The sequence below is a fragment of the Paramisgurnus dabryanus genome, chromosome 13, assembly GCF_030506205.2.
Source record: "Paramisgurnus dabryanus chromosome 13, PD_genome_1.1, whole genome shotgun sequence".
Classification (NCBI taxonomy): Eukaryota; Metazoa; Chordata; class Actinopteri; order Cypriniformes; family Cobitidae; genus Paramisgurnus; species Paramisgurnus dabryanus.
The window spans coordinates 20,983,279-20,994,061 of record NC_133349.1 but is presented as its reverse complement, the minus strand read 5'-3'; the positions used below and the strand labels follow the sequence as shown (position 1 = coordinate 20,994,061).

Genomic DNA, 10,783 nt, shown 5'->3' with positions numbered 1-10,783 from the left:
GATTTTATTTTTTGAGTATGTGCATTCATATGTGAACGTCACAAATTTCTAAAATTTTCCTTTTATAAGTGGATCACAAGTACCAGCAAACCCCGCAAAATGCTCTCGAAAGAGAAGACTATTTGTTTACAAACAAAAACACGCCAGTCGCACACAGCAGCACTCACATGACAACAATAAGTGATTCATTGTATCCGAGAGTTCACTCAGAACTGTGGATGCTGTAATGAATCCGGTGGGATTCTGCGTGAGATGAACAAACGGGCGATTCTTTCATCCTCTCTAATTCTCGTGAAAAACGCCCGAGTACCAAAGAAGGTAATTCACAGGGGCGCGTGTCTTAATGCCTCACGAGCTGCCTACAGAGACGGCATCACAGGCGAATACATGCGCATATGATGCCTAAAACGTTTTCTAGGTAGGCAGCTCACTACGGTTTGATACTTGATTAAAAAAACTCTCTTAAGAAGAGAAGGGGTGCGTAATACTGAACTTCTCTTTTACATATCCTGTTAGTCATTATTACTGAAACTTCTAGGCTACGTCACAACCTAGAACGTGCTGGTGCTCGCGTCTCAATCTCTCATAAATCCACGAGTGTTGCTCCGAGAGGTTTAATTGAAGTGTTGGTCATCAGCGACTGAACGTCATCTGCAGAAAACCTGAACGTAAATATGTTTTATATATTGCTTAATACATTGTTTTAAATATTCTGTATTAGGTTTTAAATGAATGTTAAGAACAAATAGGAGTAAATATTTTTTTAACAATTATGTGCATTAATAACAATATTTTATACTTTAATTTTACTTAGATACACTGAAAAGTTGAATTAACTTAAACTGTAAAGAGTAAAAAAAAAGTTGGCACAACTGGTAACACTTAATTCAACTTAAAAGTTTTACCTAAAGTGACATTTTAAGTTACAGTGTACTTCTTGACTGAGTAAAATCGCATTTTTGATAAAGAGGTGGGATCTTGAACTGACAGAGATCTTGTATTTGACTTCCACATTTACTCTGCAGTTTGTTTTGCAATACTGTATATTGATGCCTAACTGGCATCTCAACCCAGCAGACATCCGTTGCAGGAAACCATCTTTTCCGTGGTGCCTGTTTATGAAGAATTTAAAAGGACTTGTTCATTTTTTTTTCAGAGTCATTTGCAAATTTGGAATTTGAACATTTTTGTTTGTGAGCTACGCACAGTTTCATTGGAAGAAGAGGAAGACCAGCAGACATCAGTAGCGAATTTCTGTTGCAACATAAAGCAGGATGGAGAAGATGAAAGATGGCAAGGTACTGTATTTTGGCATGTTGGTTTTTAGTCTACATCCTCATCATATAGAGCAGTGGTTCTCAAACTGGGGTCCGGGGCCGCGAGACGGTGCCAGGGGGGCCCCAGTTTTATGACATTTTATAAAATACATCAATTTATCATAAATTTTGTGTAATTAAAAAAAAAAAAGAAGCCTTCTAACCAACATCACTACTTTGTATAATTTAATATGTTTTGTTTAATTAAAATGTTACATTTTAGAACAGTTTTTGTCATAAATTTTCTTTGGGGGGGCCGCAAAGGAATGCACCGTATACAAGGGGGGCCACACGCAGAAAAAGTTTGAGAACCACTGATATAGAGAGCAAGGGGTGACATTAAGCTTGCTCTTTTATAATATATAAGAAAAGTCTTCCATCATCATCATCATCATCAATTTATTGATATAATATAAAATAATAGTAGGTATTAAAGTTGATGAATTTTCTAATATGTGTAGTTAACGGGTAATGTGGAGCCACCTATTTTTTTGGTATAAGGCTACTACCATATGTTAGTAATAGAAATAATAGTGTATAGCTTTGGTAACTTTTTAAAAGGGCAATGCATGTGGTCGTCTGAATTGAGTTGACATATTTCAAATGTTTATAAATAGCTAGTTTGCCCTTCACATTTCTGATCATGTACTTCACTAGTGTATAGCTGTTTTACTGTTCAAATACGGAAATATGACATGAAGTGGCTGTACAACTTTGTACGCTTTGCAGAGTTCATGCCAACAGTCTTTGACCTGCCAAAACTGTGCATGCATCGCTTCTGGTTTTAGTTATTTGGATAATCATCTTGCATGAGATAACAATCACTTTGCAAGTCATAAACAGGATAACGGAGAATGACTTGTGCAAGAAACTGAAATGTGCGGAAGAGAGAAAAAAGAAAGAAGGTCTTTTTAGAACAGGGTTCATATGGCACGTCTAAACTTGAACATACGAACGGCATCCTTACCAGTTCCTACTTGTTTTAGAATGAAAAGCATGGTAATTTCAATCCAAGTGTGCACTTTAGTATGAAATAACCAAACTTCTTATTTATGAATGTTGGAAGTCCCCATTCACGTGTCAGATATGAAGTTAACACACCCATATTGTTGGGCACTCCCCCACCCATCAGTCTTTTCGAGTGTGTACGTGATGTGGGTTTTAGCATAGACTTTTTTTATAACCTCAGACCAGTTGGCACACGCAGAGCTTCATAGTGATGATAGAAGTGTAAGGTCTTATAACAACATTTGCCAAACAGAGAACTGACCTAAAATTGTGGCTTTCTGTGGATGATGTTGATATGGTGACTAGTACACACCAGTTGCCAGTTCATATGACATACTGTGTTCTGTCAGTCAGGTTAATTTGAACCCTTTCACCTCTGACCAGATTAGTCCTGTCTGCAGTTATAAATAAGTTTCTGATTTCATACATTTAATTGATTTATTACACCCAACAATTAGCTAAGGCTGATGTTTTATATAAATTAGCATAAGATAGAGGAACAGATATTATGGTCAAAGAATCCAGACGGTTTCAGTAATTCATTTAGGAACAAAATAATACATTGGAAATACAGTATTGTGAAATAATGAGTATTTTTAAAACATACTGTAGCACAATGCTTTGAGGGTTTCCTTTAAGAGTTTCCTCTTCATTCTTTTGAAGTTAGTGCATGTCTCAGTTTTGGTGAATATGTCTTCTTTCTGTTTTTAGGGGAAGCAGGTGACGTGTTTTCTCATGTACTGTGTGTCAACAGCAGTCATCGGCTCGCTGCAGTTTGGCTACAACACAGGAGTCATCAATGCACCGGATGAGGTAAACTCTCATTGAAGAAGAAACACACAGTGACCCTTTAACACTTCATTCAATCATTTACATCTCTCTGTCTCTCTCTCCCCTTCTCTGATGATGTTTAGAAAGTGAAAAACTTCTTCAAAAATGTGACTTTGGTTCGTACCGGAGTGCCCATGCATCCCTCTACTGTCACAACAGTATGGAGTATTGCCGTTTCTATCTTCAGTGTCGGTGGGATGATCGGCTCTGTCTGCGTTGGTGCTTTGGTTAATAAGCTTGGGAGGTGAGAAAATTAAATGAAACATCAATAAGAGGCAGCTTAGGGCAGAAGAACAAATTTTCTTTAATTTTCCCAATTATTCTTTTTACAGACGGAGGTCCATGCTGCTGTGCAACATCCTGGCTGTGATTGGTGGAGGGCTAATGGGTTTATCCAACTATTGCAAGTCCTATGAAATATTGATATTGGGTCGTCTGGTGATTGGTGTGTTCTGTGGACTGTGTACAGGGTTGACGCCCATGTACGTTGGTGAAATTGCACCAACTGCACTGCGGGGAGCTTTTGGTACCCTTCACCAGCTAGGGGTGGTCATCGGCATCTTGGTGGCACAGGTTAGATATTGCACAAACATGTTGGATCCATGCCCGCAAGAGTGCATTTACATTTATGCATTTGGCAGACGCTTTTTCCAAAGAAGGATACAGTTGGGTTTGAACCCACACTGTAAAAAAACAGCATAAAGCAGCATAAAGTTAAAGTTTTCAGTTTTGACCTGTGAATAGTTGACATAACTTATAAAAAGTTCATATTGTTTAATTTATTTATTTTTTAAGTAAAAGTAACATAGAAATATATGTTGATTTGAAAAAAATGCTGAATTATACAGGAGGAAATATTAAGAAACTTAAAAATTTAGTGAAATTCAAAACAGTAGCATTTATATTGGTGGTCTAAAGCTGTATAATTTATGTATAATGCTTTGATTCTGATCTTCTGTTACTTTGACATTAAGTCATTTATTTATTTATTTGCCATGTGTCATTTAAATATACACATATATGGTGAGATATGTGTAAAATAGTAATATATTGTAACTTGTACCTTAGATCTTTGGTTTGGAGTCATTGCTGGGATCTCAGACATTGTGGCCATTGCTGCTGGCTTTGACAACCCTGCCTGCAGTAGTACAATGCATTATGCTGATTTTCTGTCCAGAAAGTCCTCGCTACCTGCTTATCAATCTGAACCAGGAAGATAAGGCACGACAAGGTGAGTTCTTATTGGCTGCTAAGCACAGAACGATTATCTTCACAAACATCACTTTAAATCTCCCAGTAGTCAAGAATTTAGTATTTACTGAAACTTATCCTCAAGCATCATAATAGCATATGTAAAAGTTTTACCTGTCACAGTAATTTACTTTATGCTTTAAAACAGCTTGAATGTAACTCTACAACCTTGCCTCGTTTAAGATATGCGGATCTATGAATATGCAAATTAGTCTCCACCTTCAATGAATGCTAAAGATCAGGAGATTTAACAAACCATTTACTTTTTCTACTTATCTCTTAGTGCTGATTAGTCTTCGTGGACATTCAGATGTGGAGGATGATATTCGTGAGATGAAGGAAGAAGCCTTAAAGATGTCTACGGAGAAGAAGGTGTCCATCCCAGAGCTGTTCCGTAACGCCTCTTACCGACAGCCCATTATCGTCGCCATAATCCTGCAGCTTTCCCAGCAGCTCTCTGGTATCAACGCTGTGAGTTTCATTTCCCCACACTAGTGGCTTTAAAACCTGATCTATGATTGGCGCATTGCTTCAATATCAGTACTAGCCTTGACACTACATTTCTGAAACATTGCTGATGTCAATTTATTAGGCTTTAGCAACTTCCATAACTTAATGCGTTTTCTGTATATTTGCAGGTGTTTTATTATTCAACAGATATCTTTAGGAGTGCAGGTATCACTGGGCCTATCTTTGTCACTATTGGAGCAGGAGCAGTCAATACTGTCTTCACTGTGGTTTCTGTGAGTGTCTCAGTGCTTTCATACATGCATTAAAAGAATGGAAAAACTTTAGATATTAGTTACTTCGATTATAGCATAAAGTCATAAGAAATAGACATTGATCATTCACTTTTTACAATTGTATAAAGGTGATAGAAGTTTCATTTTGGGGGGAATTATTAGTTAAAATTATTCAAAGTTTTAGATTCATTCTTCACATGCCATTTTCTTGCTGGGCAATTTAACGCAATTATACCTGTTTAAACCGATGTATGCATTTGTATCTGATGTTTCTCTTGTTTTGATCACCAGCTCTTCCTGGTAGAGAGAGCCGGCAGAAGAACCCTTCATTTGATTGGATTGGCTGGAATGGCTGTCTGTGCTTTAATCATGACCATTTCTCTTAAACTAGTGGTGGTGAGTGGTACTTTTCATCTGCCAATCACTTTACACATGACAAACTACTGATCTTTATAATGACAAAATAACTGTTTTAATTTTGTGTTATTGCTTATTAGAACCCTGTAACGGTGGAAGCTGGACTGGCTCAAAATAGCACAGCCATACCAACAACTGAAGTAGTAAGTGATTGATCTTCTAATTTAGGCACTGCTTACATTTACATCAGTGTTCAGTTACTTTATTGTCATTTTCTCTGATTTTTTCTTTTTTTTCTCTGACTGGCAGGGAACTTCTGCAGTCAGCATTTTGGCCATTGTAGCAGTCTTTGGATTTGTGGCTAGTTTTGAGATGGGACCTGGACCGATCCCATGGTTCATAGTTGCAGAGTTATTCGCTCAGGGTCCACGGCCAGCAGCCATGGCCGTGGCTGGATGCTCAAATTGGACCTCCAACTTCCTTGTTGGACTGCTGTTCCCACAACTATTGGTAAGGAGCTTGTCACAGAATTCAAAGAATTATACAAAGTGGAAACAACACCGAATAACATTTATATCAGTTTTCAAGTTGGTTGGAATACAAGTGCATGCTTAACTTTGTCAAGATCGAATGGATTAAACTATTATTTACCTGCTTCTTTATTGGAGATTAAAATCATAAATAAATCTTAGATCGTTACGAGAATAAAAGAAGAGCAAATGTGCTTTGCCGAAGTGTTTGTCTTTTTTCAAGATCCCACTGACGTTTAACTCTTTCCCTGCCATTGACGAGTTAACTCCTCAATTAAGAAAAAACGCTTCCCTGCCAATGACAAGCTTTCCCCCTCAATCTGTATTTCCGCTATTATAGAGTGGTATATATAAATTACAGCCATTGTTTCCATAATAATCTTTGGTGACGTTGATTTTGTGTCAGTTCTTGGTTGGTGTGTGCGCTATTCCAGGAGAAGTGCTCATATAAGGACTTCCACCATACTTCCTGCACTCGTTGCACAACAGAATCAGTAGCTGAAAAAAACTTTCCGAAATTTGTACAAAAAAGTTCTTTCAGCACAGAAAAACTTTGGCATGAGGAATCCAACTCTTCAACTGTGTTAATAAGTCAGAATGCATGAAATACCATTAGACCTGCCTGCCCATTAACTAATATATACAGAACATAACTGAGTTTTATAACTGCGAAGTCGACTACAGCTTCCTAAAAGCAGCATCTGAGTAATACAATTGTCCTCTGCTTCCTTTTCAGAACCTGTGTGGTCCGTACGTGTTTATCATCTTTTTCGTTCTCCTCATCTTCTTCTTCGTCTTTACCTACTTCCGGGTTCCTGAGACCAAGGGACGGACCTTTGAGGACATTGCCAGTGGATTTGCCAATACTGCAGGTTCTAACCCTCCAGACTATTCCTCTCCAGACAGTGTAGTCACTCGACCAACATCCACATCATCAGAAAAAGTACAAATGGCTAACTTGAATAGAGAGTCCGTAACAAATCCATAGAAAAGCCCATAACGAAGACACATGTATGATGCTTAATTATTAGACATTATGAAAGATGTAATAGACCCTTTTACTGTTTGTACACAATGATGACGTGGCAGCGTATGCGCGCGCATTTAGGCAACGGAAGTATGGTAAGAATCAGCAGCAGTGAAGCAGCACAGACCTAGAAAGTTATTTAAAAAGTTGACTTTATCAACTTTTTTAACACAGCTACCAGATCCGTGTACTATAGTGGAGTGGATAGAAGACGTTAGCAGATGGCCAAAAATAAAGTTGCCATATACATATATACGTATATTGATGCTGGGAAACTGTTTTAATAAACTTTCTGAGTTCCTAACACGTTAGAACCACTGGGGAACAACACCACTTCTGTTGCCAAAATGCGCGCGCCGACTATTTGATCACGTGGGCTGTAAAAGGGTCTATAGCTTAAAGCAAGGACATCATGTGACACAGGAGGTTTATCATTTTTCTTACACATCAGCACTTACGGATGTGTGATGATGGAGAATGATTTCTCAGGGTGTGTAAAAAAATAATTCCATATGCACACAATTGATCTTATTATTGTATACTGATATTTATCAATTTGACAAAACTATAGATGTTACACAGTTTTTAAACAACAATTGGATAACAGGGATTCTAATCCTAAAAAGGGATTTTTGCCGCAATGCCTAGAAGATCCTTTTGGTCAAAAGATCAAGCTCTATTGTTACCTTTTTATAGACTGAATAACACTTTAACATTTGTGGTACAAAAAGGTCAAACTTATTTTATGATACAACACAGCCAAAAATGGTTCTTCTGTGGCATCATGTAGCACCTTTATTTTTATACGTTTAAGGTATTGTGAATAATACAAAGAGCAAACTGATTTTAAAGCACTTATTGCCCCAGTATTTTGTTGTTGTTGTTAAACCAGTTTATGTAGTTAATATAACGTCCTGCTGATAGTATGAAATATGTGTTTAAATAGTGTTATTCATCCCTAAAGTATTTAGCATGACATGTTATCACTCAACATCACTGAATGGTAATGCATACTAATGCAAAATCATTTGGCGATGATCACAGATTCAGTGTTTAACATGAGCAAACGTGCATCCTGCATGTCATGAGTTTTACAAAGTTCACACCAAAAGTGTTTCTTGTTTGAATGTAATTAACATACTGTAATGTTGATATGTATTTTGTTATATTTATGGCTTTTATAATGTTGTTAAACATTTCTGAAGACTGAAACATTTATTTTTTTTATAATGGCATGAGAACTTTTATTTAAGTTTTGTTTGAGAGAATAATATAACTAAGCGGCACATGTGTATTACAAACAATTGATGTGATATCATGTGACTGATTGCATCATCTCTTTGGTATTCTGTACAATATAACTCTGATCTCAGTGTGTCATAGCAAAACTGCTCTTGAAATCTGTGTTTCACCCAGTACATCATCCAACAAATTATTTTCAGTATTATCTTACATTCACAATTTCCATTTGTAATCCACAATCATGTGATAGTTACTGTATAACTAATAATAGTTTTTGAATTATTTCTGGGAACTGTGCAGTTGTGTATTTTGTATGCACTTTATTTGTTTTGTAACTCTGAATGATTAAAAACCTTGTTTGGAATATGTGGAAAGAAGTTTCATTCTCACCGGTTCAATATTGCGTAATTCCTGTGTGAATAATATCATAATATAATTACTTTTAAAGTATTTCACTAAATTCTATTATCACATACAACATAAATGTAAATTCTTCAGATGTTAAAGAGCACCAATTATCCCATTCAGGTTTTTTTTACGTTTCCTTTGGTGTGTAAGTGTGTATAATGCCACGTTCCAGGCAACCTGTAACCCGTAAATCACGACTTAAAAACCAAGACTCTGAACTGTAGTGATGGAAATTTTCGTTCATTTAGGTGACTCGTTCATTTTCAGTTCGTTCACCAAAATGATTCGTTCAGACTCGTTCACTGATTCGTTCAGTGACCATTTCTTAATTTTACAAAAATACGCCAATAGGTGGCGAAGATGTGTGTCATTATGTGTTATAAGACAATGAATGACTTTTTGCAAAAACTCATTAGTTTTTAATAAAGCTCAAATTGTGAAATACTAAGCATAATTTTATCAAGTTACCGAATATATTAAGACACACGTACATTCATAGTACATCTAATCTGGATTTGTTGTAAATAAAGACTCCCGTGCATGCCTCCTCTGGTTCAGTCAGTCATCAGATCCTCGTTCACGAATCATATAATTTCGGTCATGTCGTTCAAGACTTCGTTCAGACGCAGATGACTGATTTAAGTTCGGTGAAAGGGTGGATTAAACTATATAGACATATAAAACTATATTAAACAGAAATAACAATTTTTTCAACAGTAATTACCTTGCTTATCATTTGTATTAAGGTAAATAGTCCGCCTAAACATGGTTACTATAACTTTATTAAAATAAAACCACATGATTCTTTCACAAGATTGTTTACGTTGCACTCGCTATCTATACGATCTCTCTCATTCATTAACCTGTACCAGTCATTCAGTTTGTTTAAGAACGCGATCTCTCTATCTCTCTCTCGTTCGTTCAGACTCAAAACAGCGGCTCGGTCAGTGAAGGGCGTATTCATACAGTACGTTGAGCCAATCATATGCTCGGCCACAGCTTATACTCGATTGCCATTGGCTCGTAGTTTTGTCACTCTTTGAAGGCGGAAAGAAAGCCGCGCATCATTTGTCCGTGCTCCTCAAGAAGGGAGGGAAATTTCAGTGAACGAGAAATATGAGTCAATGGATGGCGTGAACGAGAACGATTCGTTCACATAAAAGATTCGTTCAAAAAGAACGATTCGTTCACGAACGTAACATCACTACTGAACTGTAAGTTCAATGATCTTCAAGTGGGAAGTCACGGGTTTGACTGCCATTCCAGTGCCCTTTCATGGGTAGAAGGTGGGAAAAACACAGGTTGGAATGCGTACTCCCAGTTCACAGTCATGAGTCGTGGTTTTGAAGTCATGATTTATGGACTCAAAAACCTGCCTGAAACGCATCATTAGTACATGTTAACGCTATGCAAAATGTACATACCGCATAGTAAACGATGATGCGAGTTATCGTCTCCACTGTAAATCTCTTTTTTTTGACTACAACAAACACACGGATTGTAGGCAACAGTTTAGGCAACTTCCTGGTATTGGTAATATAGACAAGACCAACATTATTATAATTCCTCCCGCTTGGACTCACAGCCTGTAAATTACTCCTATCAGCATTGAATTGTGAGCGAATCTTTTAAACATGGTAAGGAGCATCACGTTTCTGGCTGACGTCAGAGCTATTTAGGCCAATCACAACGTACGTATTAGCTGGCCAATCATTTCAAATCGTTGAGTTTTGTACAAAATCAGTGCATTTCAGGAAATCTGGAGCTACAAAAATCTAAGGTATGTGGAAAATAATGTTTATTTTTAACCATAAACCACGCGAACACATTGTATTAGGCTATACCAAATACACAAAATAACTTTTTTAGCAATGAAATAGGTGCACTTTTATAACATATATGAAATAATATGTACAAAGTGTTTAAACCAAAATTTGAACGTCTTATCTTAAAACCGAAAATAAATGAGGTTTCCTCACGAAATGTCTGCATTCGTTAAAACTAGCAAAAAAAAATATTTCAAGTCTATATTTAATATCCTTAACGTTACTTGAGTCACAAGTAAGGACA

General features: G+C 36.8%; 1 protein-coding gene across 2 annotated transcripts; it reads left to right on the top strand.

Annotated features, from left to right (window-relative positions):
- Nucleotides 1-252: 252 nt before the first annotated feature.
- Nucleotides 253-8,669, top strand: slc2a3b (solute carrier family 2 member 3b). Of its 2 annotated transcripts, XM_065261184.2 has the most exons (13): nt 253-418; nt 517-668; nt 1,157-1,298; nt 3,036-3,137; nt 3,239-3,399; nt 3,488-3,728; nt 4,224-4,386; nt 4,690-4,877; nt 5,045-5,149; nt 5,441-5,545; nt 5,647-5,709; nt 5,816-6,016; nt 6,773-8,669. In XM_065261184.2, the coding sequence occupies exons 3-13, from the start codon at nt 1,275-1,277 to the stop codon at nt 7,022-7,024; spliced, it is 1,605 nt and encodes a 534-aa protein (XP_065117256.1). In that variant the 5' UTR covers nt 253-418; nt 517-668; nt 1,157-1,274; the 3' UTR covers nt 7,025-8,669. The 2 variants fall into 2 exon arrangements, with proteins under 2 accessions (XP_065117256.1, XP_073667729.1); XM_073811628.1 differs by having other exon boundaries at nt 253-668.
- The last annotated feature ends 2,114 nt before the right edge of the window (nt 8,670-10,783 follow it).